This window comes from Chlorocebus sabaeus, chromosome 11 (genome assembly GCF_047675955.1).
Source record: "Chlorocebus sabaeus isolate Y175 chromosome 11, mChlSab1.0.hap1, whole genome shotgun sequence".
NCBI classification, from domain to species: domain Eukaryota; kingdom Metazoa; phylum Chordata; class Mammalia; order Primates; family Cercopithecidae; genus Chlorocebus; species Chlorocebus sabaeus.
The window spans coordinates 50,481,178-50,494,756 of record NC_132914.1 but is presented as its reverse complement, the minus strand read 5'-3'; the positions used below and the strand labels follow the sequence as shown (position 1 = coordinate 50,494,756).

The following is a 13,579-nucleotide window of genomic DNA, read 5'->3' as shown; positions in this document are numbered from 1 at the left end:
GGCACTCTGATGCTTCCTCTGAACCCCTTATAGCTTTCTTTCCTCTTCAACCTCCCCGCTGCTTCCCTATCTGCTCCAGGAAGCCTTCCCTGAGTGGCCTCAGTGACTTTGCTCTGGCCACCCCTCCCCGTCCCTCAGCACTGACATCCTGGTCTCCTGCCTGCTTCCTCGCCTTTGGGCATGCCTATTTCTCCAACAACCTGGGAGCTCCGAGGGCAGGGTCTGGGTTTCCTTCTCCCTTGGCTCTGCACGTGCTGGACACTTATTCTCCAGGCACGTCAGAATAAGTCAGCTGGAGCCAAGTGACAGACACAGTCAGATCAAGAGCATCTTGCTCTCCAAGGCCCAGCCCAGGTACGGGAGTGGATAAAAGTCTCGTGCTGGGGCCCCAGGGCAGAAACTCACACACCTTGACAATCTGTCTGTCCGTCTGCAGCTGCGTGACTGTCTCTCTCTGCCATGTCTCTCTCCCCATGCCGGGCCCAGAGGGGCTTCAGCTCTCGCTCAGCCTGTTCTGCTCGCTCAAGGGGCTGCAGCAGGGGCGGCTTCAGCAGCAGGAGCCTTAATTCCTTTGGGGGGTGCCTGGGAGGCTCTCGTGGGAGTACCTGGGGGTCAGGGGGAAGGGTGGGGGTGCAGTTTGGGGAGTGGAGTGCTGGGGCTGGGCTCTCCCTGTGCCCTCCGGGGGGCATCCAAGAAGTGACCATTAACCAGAATCTGCTGACCCCACTGAAGATTGAGATCGACCCCCAGTTCCAGGTGGTGCGGACGCAGGAGACCCAGGAGATCAGGACCCTCAACAACCAGTTTGCTTCCTTCATTGACAAGGTGAGCGTCAGCTCAGCCAAGCCCCTGTCTCTGTGCTTCCCTTAGAGAAGCTGCTCTTGATGGACTTGGGAATGGGACGTTTGTCCTCCTTCTACCACTTTTCTAATAACTTCTGCAGCAAGGAAGTCCCTCCTGTGGACTAACTGGACTCTCTGGCTATGCGGAGGCCCTGTTGTTCCATGACTGGGGCTCAGGGACAGAGAACAGCCAACCAGCAGAGGGGAAGACCCTGCCCCATTAGTCTGTCCAGTCTTTTGGTGTGTTCAGAGTGTCATGGAAGGTCATGAGGCTCCCCCTGGCCAGGTTGGGCAGGGAGACAGCGGAAAGGTGGGGCTGATGGGAGGGTCCCACAGGCTTTACTTTCCAGAGGCCGTACACAGGGAGTCCCACGGGAGCCTCAGGGATCTTCTGCTTCTGCTGCAGGTGCGGTTCCTGGAGCAGCAGAACAAGGTCCTGGAGACCAAGTGGCACCTGCTGCAGCAACAGGGGTTGAGTGGCAGCCAGCAGGGCCTGGAGCCTGTCTTTGAGGCCTGCCTGGATCAGCTCAGGAAGCAGCTGCAGCAGCTCCAGGGAGAACGAGGGGGTCTGGATGCTGAGTTGAAGGCCTGCCGGGACCAGGAGGAGGAGTATAAGTTCAAGTAGGCACACTGAAATTTCCCCATGCTATGTGGGCGGGGTCTGGGAGGACTCAGATTGGGTCTGTCAGTCAGGAGGTGTCCCACATACTGAGCACCCAGAGGCACATGACTGGCCTCCCCTCTACCCCTCCGCATCCCCATTCCCCAGGCTCTCAGGTGCCCACCTGCTACAGGTAAAGGAGGTGTCCCGCAGCCCCCACCCAGGTCTGGAGAACCTCGGAGGAAAGGCGAGGAGACCAGTGTCCTACATGCCCCAGCTACAAGGGCCCGTGTTTCCGGTCAAGGCTGGGAAGGGCTTATTTAAACAATGCCCCAGTGGCTTTTTTTTTTTTTTTTTCTTGAGAAATTCCTGTTCAACAGGCTGTGGGCTAAAGTGATTCAGATGTTCTCTGAATTGACTGAAATTGATTCCTCCCAAGGAGGGGAGGGAATCAATTTAGTGGGGCCATCCCCAGGCCCGTGACACAATTCACAGATGGGTTGTGGTTCTGGGCTGCACGCCTAGGTCACCTGGTGGAGTGGAGAGAGCCCTGGACTAATAGGGGGCTTGGGTTGGGGCGACTGTGAGTGAGGGGTAGCTGTGCGGCCTGGGCAAGGCATCTCATCTCTCCCAGACTTGGTTTCCCTTCTGTAAACTTGGGAAATGTCACCTGCCCTTCCAGCCTCCCAGGTCTGTTGGGATGATGGGATATGAGGCAGAGGAGGGCAGGTCTGGAAGGAGCCCAGGATTGGGGTCAGGAGACCCGGGTTGGCTCTGTTTTGTCTACCTAGTCATCTGTGGGGTCTTGGTCAAATAGTCTAATCTCTCTGATAAAACCCAAACTGTCTGCCCCAGTGATGGGTGTGAGTAGCAAGTGGGAAAAGGTTTTCTAATGTGCCTTATAAACTGAAACAATGTGACTGTCGTCATCAAAAGGACATGGGCTGAAAGAGTGGCACAGGTACGTAGCCAGGACGTGGCGGGACAGGAGAGAAGGGCTGTTTGTTGTCCTGTTTGGGGGCATTCTCAGGCAAGGAGTCATTTTCAGGGAAGTCATGCTTGGAAGTGGGGGCATGAGCTCTGACCGTGGAACCTCGAACTGCGTCCTTCTCTACTTATTTGGCAGGTATGAGGAGGAGGCCCACAGGCGCGCCACACTTGAGAATGACTTTGTGGTCCTCAAGAAGGTGAGGGTGGGGGCCAGTGCTCCACTTACGTCCTGAGCACCCACTGTACACGGAGCCTAGTCCTAGGCTGGGAGGGAAAGGGTGAGAGGTCCTGATTTAGGACAGGCTATCGCTCTGCCTGCAGGGTTCCCCTGGGGAAATGGGACATCTGCCTAGACACAGGGACCCCAAGACAAGATCTGACTGAAGGACTGCTTGACGAGCTCTGATGTCACAGCAGGAGAGGGTGGGGAGGGAGAGCAAGAAGCAGAACTGGTTGTGATTAATCAGGGAAGACTTCCTGAAGGCGATGTTGGGTCAATGTTGGGCAAAGGAGAGAGCAGGACAGGGTGGGGCTGCAGGAGGAAGGAGGGGGACTTGGGAGGCATGGTGGATGGGTGTCGAGCAGTGCATGAACAGTATTCCTGAGCCAGAGTAGGATCCCCAAAGGAGAAGAGGGGGTTGCATGGTTTCTCTCCCGCTGTGTCTAGGATGCGGATGGGGTTTTCCTGAGCAAGATGGAGTTGGAGGGCAAGCTGGAGACTCTGAGAGAATACATCTGCTTCTTGAAGCATCTGAATGAAGAAGTGAGGCTCAACCAAAGGGCAGGCGGGAGCCAAGAGAGGGGACAGGGTGGGCAGGCTCCCCGTGGCCATGGGGAGAGTGGCCAGAGGGGAAGTCTGTTAGGGTGGCTTAGATTCTGGGTCATTCAGTCACTTGACAACCAATTACTAAAAACTTACTATGTGAATCACTACGTCCTGGGGATACATCAATGAATAACCAGACAAAAATCACTACAGACAAAAAGATTGCTTTTTTTTTTTTTTTGAGATGGAGTCTTGCTCAGTCACCCAGGCTGGAGTGTTGTGGTATGATCTCAGCTCACTGCAACCTCTGCCTCCCGGGTTCAAGCAATTGTCTGCCTCAGTCTCCCGAGTAGGTGGGGTTACAGGCGCCTGCCACCACAGCCAGCTAATTTTTTTATTTTTAGTAGAGATGGGGTTTCACCATCTTAGCTAGGCTGGTCTTGAACTCCTGACCTCGTGATCCACCCGCCTTGGCCTCCCAAAGTGCTGGGATTACAGGCATGAGCCACCGCGCCCGGCTAAGTTTGCATTCTATTGGGAGACAGACAATAAGCAACAGACTTAGTAAATAAGGAAATTATACAGTATGCTAGGAGGTTATAAACACAGTGGAAAAAAGGAAAATGAGCACAGGGAAAGGAGGATTGGGAACATGGAGCAGGTGCCAATTTCAAATCATGTGGCCAGGGTCGGCCTTATTTAGGAGATAAAATCTGAGCAAAGATTTGGAGGAGGTGAGAAAGGTTACCATGCAGGGGGGTTTCCGGGATTCCAGGCAGTGGCTGCAGCCCACAGTGGGTGTGTGCTGTCTGAGGAAATGCAGGAAGGCCAGTGTGGCCAGAGTTGTAGGAGCAAGAGAGAGAGGAATGTGATAAGAGGTCTGAAGATGGCTGGGCACAGTGGCTCGTGCCTACAATCCCAGCACTTTGGGAGGCTGAGGCAGGTGGATCACCTGAGGTCAGGAGTTCGAGACTAGCCTGGTGAAATGCTGTCTCTACAAAAAACACAAAAATTAGCCAGACTTTGTGGCAAGTGCTTGTAATCCCAGCTGCTAGGGAGGCTGAGGCAGAAGAATGGCTTGAACCTGGAAGGCGGAGGTTACAGTGAGCTGAGATCATGCCACTGCACTTCAGCCTGGGCAACAGAGTAAGACTCCATCTCAAAAAAAACAAAAAAAAAAAAAACAAAAAAAAAAAAAAAAAGAAGAAGAAGAAGAAAGAAAGAAAGAAAAAAGTAGAAGAAGAAGAAAAAAAATGAAGCCTGATGAGTGATGGGGGCTGGGTGATTTCGGGCCTTGCAGGTCATTTTCCATTAATGTCCAAGCTGCAAGAGACCTCAGAGACCACCTCCTATGGCCCTCATTTTTGAATGAGGAGATTAAGTCCCATGGTGAGCAGGGCATACTCAATGCCACCTGGGATGAATGGGGGTCATGGTGTGTAAGCAGAAATTTGCCATCTTGCTCAATCATCCTAGGCTTCAAGGGGAGAGGGAGCTGGGGGTGGGTGGACACTGAACCTGTCTTCCCTGTAGGAGCTGGGCCAGCTCCAGACCCAGGTCAGCGACACGTCTGTGGTACTGTCCATGGACAACAACCGCTACCTGGACTTCAGCAGCATCATCACTGAGGTCCGTGCCCGGTATGAGGAGATCGCCCGGACCAGCAAGGCTGAGGCTGAGGCCCTGTACCAGACCAAGGTGGTGGGACCCGGGAGGGCAGCACCATGCTGGAAATGGCTAGGTCTCCATGCCCACAGTCTAGGGTGGTCATCCACCTAGATTCCACTGGGGCAGTTCCAGTTACCTCCCTGAAGGTCTGGGGCTGGGTGGGCAGGGCCATTTCCCCTCCAGGAGGGAGGTGATGCAGAGGAACTGTGGGAGATAAGCTTGGACTTCTGGAAGTACATCCCACTGTGTCCTGGCTGTAGGCGTTTAACAAACACTCCAAATAAGGAAGTGAGAGGTGGCATTCCAAACATGAGGAGATGGTCAAAGGTGGCGGTCCTCTCAACTAATGGTGTCCCCTTTGTTCCCCTCTCAGTACCAGGAGCTTCAGGTGTCTGCCCAGCTTCATGGAGACAGGATGCAGGAAACGAAAGTCCAGATCTCTCGGCTGCACCAAGAGATTCAGAGGCTGCAGAGTCAGATTGAGAACCTCAGGAAGCAGGTAGATTCCCAGAGCCCCCCAAACATCCTCTCATTGCCTTTGTGTCTTCAACTCACTCCCCAGTTCCTAGTTTCTGTCTCTCCATTTGGGTTGCCAGTGGGTTTGTGTCGAGGACGTTGATAACTGGCTGGAGCTTTGGATAATTTGGGGAGAAGAGAACTTCAAGCCCCATTTAGGGTGAATTCAGCCTTCCTGTTGTGACTTCTAGCTGCATGTTGGCTTCTGTGGGATAGTGCCACTGCATTGCACTCCCCTGGCGTTGGGGAGGGGCTGACAGCATTGGAGCCTATGTCCAGGTGTACATCTTGCTTTCAACTTTTTGGGGAGATGGTTAATTCATCTCTTTTCTCTTTTCTTATCTCTTTCTTTTCTTTTCTTTCTTTCTTGTTTATTTCTTTCCTTCTTTCTTTCCTATAGAGTCTTACTCCGTTGCCCAGGCTGGAGTGCAGTGGCGTGATCTTGGCTCACTGCAACCTCTGCCTCCGGGTTCAAGGGATTCTCCTGCCTCATCCTCCTGAGTAGCTTGAATTACAGGCACGTGCCACCATGCTTGGCTAATTTTTGTATTTTTAGTAGAGACGGGGTTTCACCATGTTGGCCAGGCTGGTCTCAAACTCTTGACCTCAAGTGATCTGCCCACCTCGGCCTCTCAAAGTGGTGGGATTACAGGCGTGAGCCACTGCACCCAGCCTCATCTCTTTTCTTTTTCTTTCTTTTCTGTTTTTTTTTGAAATGGAGTTTCACTCTTGTTGGCCTGGGCTGGAATGCAATGGCGTGATCTCAGCTCACTGCAACCTCTGCCTCCCGGGTTCCAGTAATTCTCCTGCCTCAGCCTCCCGAGTAGCTGAGATTACAGGCGCCCACCACCATGCCTGGTTAATTTTTGTATTTTTAGTAGAGACAGGGTTTCACCATGTTGACCAGGCTGGTCTCGAACTCCTGACATCAGGTGATCCACTGGACTCAGCCTCCCAAAGTGCTGGGATTACAGGTGTGAGCCACTGTGCCCAGCCCACATCTCTTTTCTTATCTCTTCTTTTGACTCTTACTTCTCAAGCCCAGCAGGGACTTTAAGGTCAAACACTGAAGGTCCTGGGGCCCTGTGGGGGAATTTGGGAGCCAGGGCCTCAGAGAGTAAGTGAGGTGGGTGGCAGGGTGGGGCTAACTTCTCCTTAGGTAGATGCATTACAATGGTCAGAAGTAGAGGAAGGGATTGGCAAGGGGAAGGAAGCCATTTCCTGCTCCTCCTGCAGTGAGGAGACCTCACTTCTAGGTGTGAAGTGTTATGAATTCTCAAACTGTAAAGTATTCTTGCACTCATATTTCCTAAATCCAAAAGATCAATTTGGGGATCAATGGAGGATGGAGAGCAGAGACCACAGAGTTAGGTCATTTCCTCAAGCACTACAGCTTGGTTCGAAAGTCACATGCGGTCCCTTGACTCCCAAGCAAGGCCCTCTGGGGAGGGTTCTTGGAGTATCCAGAACCCACACTTCATCCCAAACCATCCTTCTGGCTCTTGTTTGCAATGAGAGGCAGGGCCTGAGAGGAATGTGATGAGTCCTGTTACTCAATTTGCTGCCAGTATGTTTCACCAACCAATTTGAACCCCTTGCTTTGGAATCCTCTGGGGCAGCTGTTAAGATCCAGATTCCTGGCCTCCTGGCAGAGCTGAGGAGTCAGAATCTCTAAGGATGGGGCCCAGAAACCTGCTTTTTAAATGAGGTTGCCCAGCTGGTTCTGAAGCATGTGGTCTTCAGAGTCTAGTGGCAGCATGCAGGAGTGTGTACTGGGTACCTGGGCCTGGGAATCACAGCTCCTCACACAGCAATGTGCCTTTCCTGGGAGAATCCCTCCTGGGGATATAGCACTGTCCCCTGCTGCTTTTCCTGCACAAACATGATTAACTGGGCTCCCCTGCGCAGGCCCAAGTGGGTTAGGATCCCAGTTCTGCCACCCATCTTTCTGAGCCTCAGTTTCTTCATCTGTAGAGTAGAGATTATGTTTCTATCCACAGAGTGGGGATCTAATAATGACAGACTTTAGATAATTCCTTCTTTCCTGAGTCAGATGTGAGGGCAAATAAACTGTAAGGCTGATAAAGACAGGGATCTCATCCTTCCCCTAGCTTTCTATTGTCAGTAAAGGGATTATATTTTCCTTCCTTTTTTTTGAGAAGGAGTCTCGCTCTGTCACCCAGGCTAGAGTGCAGTGGCGTGATCTTGGCTCACTGCAACCTCCACCTCCCAGGTTTAAGAGATTCTCCTGTCTCAGCCTCCTGAGTAGCTGGGACTACAGGCGTGTGCCACCATGTCCAGCTAATTTTTTTTTTTTTTGTATTTTTAGTAGAGACAGGGTTTCACTGTGTTAAGAATGGTCTTGATCTCCTGATCTAGTGATCTGCCCGCCTCAGCCTCCCAAAGTGCTGGGATTACAGGTGTGAGCCACTACACCCGGCTGAGATTATGTTTTTCAAACCCAAAATTGAGGCGCACGGTTTGATGTACTCTGACAACAGGACAAAGTATTTGAAATGGGACTGTCTGAAAAAAAAAAAAGAACGTTGGTGGCCCTCAGGGGGAGCCTTGTAGGTGGTGATCCACGGTACAGGAAGAGCGCTAAGCACCCTGGGAGAGGTGCCGAGGGCTGGGGGTGGGAAGAAATAGGGAAAGAGCAAGTGGGGAGGTGGCACAGGAGTTGTACTAGTGTCCTAGGGCTGCCGTGACAAATCTTCACAAATTGGGTGGCTAAAAACAACAGAAATGTAATCTCTCCCTGTCCTGGAGGCTTGAAGTCTGAAATCAAGGTGTTGGCAGGGCTGTGCTTCCTCTGAAGATGCAGTGGGAGTCCTCCCTGGGTCTTGCTAGCTTCTGCAGGCTCCAGGAGCTCCTTGGCATTTTTCGTCTTAATGCTGCATCATTCCCATCTCCGCCTCTTTCTTCTTTTTTTTTCTTTTTTTTTGAGACAGAGTCTTGCTCTGTTGCCAGGCTGGAGTGCAATGGCACGATCTTGGCTCACTGCAACCTCCACCTCCTGGGTTCAAGCAATTCTTCTGCCTCAGCCTCCCCAGTAGCTGGGACCACAGGTGCGTGCCACCACGGTCAGCTATTTTTTTTTTTTTTTTAATTTTTAGTAGAGACAGGGTTTCACTGTGTTAGCCAGGATGGTCTCGAACTCCTGTAATCTGTCTGCCTTGGCCTCCTAAAGTGCTGGGATTACAGACGTGAGCCACGACACCCAGCCCTGCCTCTCTCTTCTGATGAGTTCTTCTCTCTGTGTCTGTCTCTGTGTTCTCTCTTCTATTCATAAGGACACCAGTCATTGGATTTAGGGCTCACCCTAAGTATGGTATGATATGATTATGAGATCCTTAATTAATTACATCTGTAAAGACCCTACTTCCAATAAGATCACATTCTGGGGTCCTGGGTGGACATGAAAGTTTTGGGGGATTCTCTTCAACCTACTGCAGGAGGTAAGGAAGTGAGGGAAGCAATACCTTCCCTTAGAATGAGAGGAGCCTGTTGCAGGGGTGGTGTTGGTACAGACGGCCATGTATAATTTTGAGCTCATGAGATTATGATCCACCCCAGCCCTCAAGTGATATCCACAGGGGGTGCTTTGAGAGGCTATGTTGGACTTACAACCACTTTCTCGCTCATTTCTACCCCGCTTCCAGAACGCCAGCCTGCAGGCCGCCATTGCTGACGCTGAGCAGCGTGGGGAGCTGGCCCTCAAGGACGCTCAGGCCAAGGTGCACGAGCTGGAGGCTGCTCTGAGGACGGCCAAGCAGAACCTGGCCCAGCTGCTGTGCAAGTACCAGGAGCTGATGAGCACGAAGCTTTCCCTGGATGTGGAGATTGCCACCTACCGCAGGCTGCTGGAGGGCGAGGAGTGCAGGTGAGGGAGGTTTGGAGGGACCTGGGAATATGAGGTGGGGGAGGAGGATGGGATGCCAACACAGTGAGCTGCTTGCTAAAGAGGATTCCGAGAGATTTCCTGACATTGCGAGTCGCTAAGGGCAACTGACGCTGCAGAGAGATATTTTAAGTTGGGGACTGTGGATTTTATCTGCTGAGAGGGTGGGTGGCCTGCTCTGAGGGGCTTAAAAGCTTGTAGGGATGCATTCTTTGCAGTATTTCTTAGCGCATCCCTCTCTTGTCCTTTTTCCCCTAGGATGTCTGGGGAGTGCCCCAGCCAGATCACTATCTGTGAGTATCGGGGGACTTTGGGGATGGGATCCCCATGGGGAGCCGAGGACCCTGCTCTGACCCGGTGCATTTCTTGGCAGCCTCGGTGGGAGGCAGCACTGTCGTGTCTGGAGGAGTTGGTGGAGGCTTGGGGAGCACTTGTGGACTTGGTGGCAGGAAAGGCAGCTCTGGGTCCTGCTGCACCAGCATCGTGACTGGAGGCTCCAACATTATCCTGGGCTCTGGGAAGGACCCTGTTTTGGGTTCCTGCTCTGTGTCTGGCTCCAGCTCTGGCTCCAGCTGCCACACCATCCTGAAGAAGACAGTTGAGTCGAGTCTGAAGACATCCATCACCTACTGAGTGAGCCAGCAGCCACCTCCTTCCTGAACACATTTGGCCTGCTCCCCCCATCAGCCGGCTCTGCACGGCCAACTCTGTGTCCACTGCCCACAGCCCAAGCCAGCCCACAGCGGATGCTGCAAAAATCAATAAAGTCTCCCCTCCTGCCGTTCTGAATGGTCTAAGTGCTTGCACACCTCACCCAGCAAAACAAAAGCTGTGTGGCTCCCCAGCCTCCTCTCCTTGGAAGGCAATCTGTGGCATATGTGTGTCCAAACGGGTCCTACTGGCATCTCACTCCACATCCCAGCCACTCTATCAAGGGATCCTTCAAGCCCTCCAGTGTGTTCCTCGGGGTGCCCTCCATCTCTCATACTTCCACTGATGTTTTAGCTGTGCTTGTAGCTCACTTCCTCGTCAATTGCCTGTGTTAAGAGGTTCTAGTTCTTACTGTGGGCAGCCCCCTTCCTTCTTCCTGACTGTGCACCAAATTTTTCTCCTCCTAGGAAGATTCGCTAATTCTCATGTTTAACCTGCTGGGCCCTTCCTGTCCCTGGCAGTCTGGCTGCACCTGTTGCTGTCCCGGGCTCTGTGTCTGTCTGGTTCTGGTCAGGGACTCAGCTTCTCAATTAGCCTGCACTCCTGCACCCAGGATGAGGATGTGATCAGCTTGTGCCTGGGGGCTCTGATGGAGACTTGCGGCTCAAACTCTGCCCCTACCCCCTTATCTGTTGGCTCTCATCTTATCTTTGGGCAAGTCTGAACATGAGGCTGGAAACTTCTCCTCTTTCCTCTCCTTCAGGAAACTCTGCAGGAAGCCAGGAGTGTGGGAGTCGGGTGGGGTGCCAGGAGGGGCTGGAAGGATCACCTTTTCTACCCACCCCCAGCAGCCTCACGGGTGCCTGCAGTTGCTCTTTCTCCATTCTTGCTTTCCAGACACAGGTGGGGGACCTTGCTCAACCTCACACTCCACTGTCTGGGCTGCAGGAGTTCACATTACACCTGTCCTTGCTTTAGAGGGAGGGCAGGCCTTTCCTCAGATCCATGAATCTCTCCATCCAAATTATGCAAGAAGGCTTTTCAGCTTTGTGTGAAGGAGACAGGAACCGGTGAGGATGTGGCTAGAACTCCTAGGCTTGAATCCCAGCTCTGCCGTTTCCTAGTGGTGCGACCTTGATCAAGCGGCTTGACCTCTTCAATTACCTCATCTGTAAAAAGAGAATAATAATAATATGTACCTCACAGGGCTGTGTGGCAACTGTGCCACTAGGATCCCAGAAGGAAACGGAATTCATTCAAGGTAGTTCAATTAAATTGACTTTTTAAAAAAGTATAATTTCCGTTTCTCCACACTCCCAGAGGATAGTCTTTCTTTAGTGCTGAGGGATTCAGCCCCTTACGTGGGCTTTGGCAGAGGTTGCGGGCAGCACCTGCCATTCTGAATCGAGATATGGGTGTTGGGTCCTTCTGGGCTTCACAAGGCTGCTTCCTGCCTGGCCTGCTGTGAGCGGCTCCCCTCACATGGTAATGCAGTTTCACATTCAGCCTGGGAAGCACCCAGACATACAAGACACTTGCTTTGGAAATGTCCCTGATGGTGGTGGCCTCTACCACATTTTCAGATGAAGACTTTCTTAATGGCCTTGCCCTCGGGCACGTGTCAGGTAGAGTTTGTGCAGTGAATAGGCTGCACGTGGCCGTGGGCGTGATTGCTGTTCCTTCTTTTCTTTGTCATCTTGGAAGTGAGGGCCTGAGAGGGCTAAACTGACTTTAACGAAAGGATTACTTACAGTGGTATAGGTAGGGCTGAGGGAACAGGGATGGAGAGGCCAGGGACCAGCAATGGGGGGAAGCTGTTACCACCCCTAGAGCGAGGTCCACCCTCTCAGTGTGTCCAAGACTGAGAGGACTTGCAGAGCTAAAGCTGGGCAGTCCTGAGAAAATCAGGATGGGCTGGTCGCCTTATGTAGAGCTGAAGGTCAAGAGAAGCAGTGAGGCGGCAGAAGCTGTAATCTTGGGGAGACGCAGCCATGACCCCAGACAGTGGTCTGAAGGGGTTGGAAGTAGGGAGGGAGCTGGGAAGAAGCACCTGACCTCTCTCCTCCCTCTGATCTCCTGCTGGTGTCTCCCTTTGGTCAACCCCACTGGAAGCCAGAGTGCCAGGGAGCAGCCCACAAGGGTCAGAGGAGGGTGGAGAATGGAGCGTGAGGGAGGCAGATGGAGCATCACCATCGTGGAGACTCAACACATCATTGCAGGGATGGTGCCCAGGCCACTGTCTGCCTCATAGTATGTGCTGAGTAAATGCTGACTGTAAAAATGACGATAATTAGCTCAGAAAGCCCTACCCTTTGGAGGCTCCTTTGTTCCTGTAACTTTCTTATTGCTCAGCACCCAGCCTGGCCCATGGTAGGTACTAGGTTGGCAGTATCCACTGTCTTGCCCCCTCCCTTTGGCGGCAGCAACCTTCTTTCCCCTCTGCTTTTGTGTCCTGCCATCAGGGAGGGACTCTGGGCAGGTGACAGTCTCCAGAGATGGAGCCCCTCAGTAATGAGTATAGCAGTGTGCAGCAGCTCTTCCTCTCCGTGGAGGGCAGGAGGGGAGGAAACCGCTCCTCCCTGGGCTGCGGAAAGAAGGTCTTAGCTTGCATGTCCTGTCTGAAGGTAGAGTTGTGAGGGCTGGTGGAGGCAAAGTGGCCTCCTAGACTTCTGTCTGGGCCTGGACTGTGAGCCTGGGTGGGAGGGAGGCTGTCTTCAAGCAGCAAGCCGGGAGCTCCATGAGAGTGTGCCCTGGGCCCTGTGCACCTGTCCCCAGCTCCCAGCACAAAGCCTGGCCCAGAGAGCAAGCTTGGTAAATGTGTGTGAGGGATGGCGTGAGTGTCAGTGTCTGGGGTGAGGTGAGACTTGTGTTTACTGACTGCCTCTCACTCCCACCAGCCTGGCTGTCCTGTGACTCAGAGGGGGCCCACAGCCACATCCTGGAGGCTAGGGCCCACTCATGACTGTTTCCTCCTCCCACACGGCCCAGGGAGAGATAAGGGAGGCTGAGAAAGTGATCTCAGCCTGGGTAAAGGAAACAAAGGTCAGTGGGAAGTGGTGGCTTCATCCAGGGATCGCTTTTCCAAAGGGCTTCCATGGAGGGCCCTGCTTATAGGCAGAGGAGGAAATGGGGCTCAGAGAAGTTGTGAGTTGCCCCAGGACACACAACTCAGTGTGGGAGATGGCTCGGCTTGGCTCCTCAAATGCCCAGTGTCCTAACTCCAAAATCTCCTCTTGGCTATTAAGGGACTAGTTCTGCAAGTGCTGTCACTCTCATTCCTCGTGGGAGCCGGGTTCAACTTCTTCAAGCAACTGGGAGCCACTTACAGCCTCCCAGGGGCCCCAGGAGAAGATCCCACAGCTCCCTCTGGTCCTGGAGCAGGCAGTCTCTTCACTTGCCCTCCCTGGGCTGAGGGAGGCCAAGCCTTCTCCATGGCAGTCCCATGTCCTCTCTTTTGGGATCCTGGGGACACAGGCTGGTTGGTCGTTCTGCTCATCTTGTGGGGGTGGGGAGCACAATGATGCTGTCCTCGCTCTTTTTTTTCAGGCAAGTCTCGGTTCACTTTGAGCCCATCTTCTTGCTGAGAGATGAAGGGGGTGAGGAGGGCCAGTGTCTAAAGTCACCTCCTCAATCACCCCTTGCCC

At 53.0% G+C, this 13,579-nt stretch overlaps 1 protein-coding gene across 2 annotated transcripts; it reads left to right on the top strand.

The window, feature by feature from the left end:
* The first annotated feature begins 251 nt into the window (after window positions 1–251).
* KRT78 (keratin 78) lies at window positions 252–11,220 on the top strand. 2 transcript variants are annotated; one of them, XM_008003353.3, is made up of 9 exons: window positions 252–825; window positions 1,249–1,463; window positions 2,570–2,630; window positions 3,101–3,196; window positions 4,733–4,897; window positions 5,241–5,366; window positions 9,046–9,266; window positions 9,543–9,577; window positions 9,658–11,220. In XM_008003353.3, the coding sequence occupies exons 1-9, from the start codon at window positions 460–462 to the stop codon at window positions 9,915–9,917; spliced, it is 1,545 nt and encodes a 514-aa protein (XP_008001544.3). In that variant the 5' UTR covers window positions 252–459; the 3' UTR covers window positions 9,918–11,220. The 2 variants fall into 2 exon arrangements, with proteins under 2 accessions (XP_008001544.3, XP_072877442.1); XM_073021341.1 differs by lacking the exon at window positions 252–825 and adding an exon at window positions 1,087–1,152.
* The last annotated feature ends 2,359 nt before the right edge of the window (window positions 11,221–13,579 follow it).

Excerpts from the sequence above, each read along its gene's own strand:
- KRT78 (XM_008003353.3), top strand. The coding sequence starts at position 460 with ATGTCTCTCTCCCCATGCCGGGCCCAGAGGGGCTTCAGCTCTCGCTCA. Across the intron at positions 826-1,248 it reads TTGCTTCCTTCATTGACAAG|GTGCGGTTCCTGGAGCAGCA; the intron begins GTGAGCGTCAGC and ends CTTCTGCTGCAG. Across the intron at positions 2,631-3,100 it reads ACTTTGTGGTCCTCAAGAAG|GATGCGGATGGGGTTTTCCT; the intron begins GTGAGGGTGGGG and ends CGCTGTGTCTAG.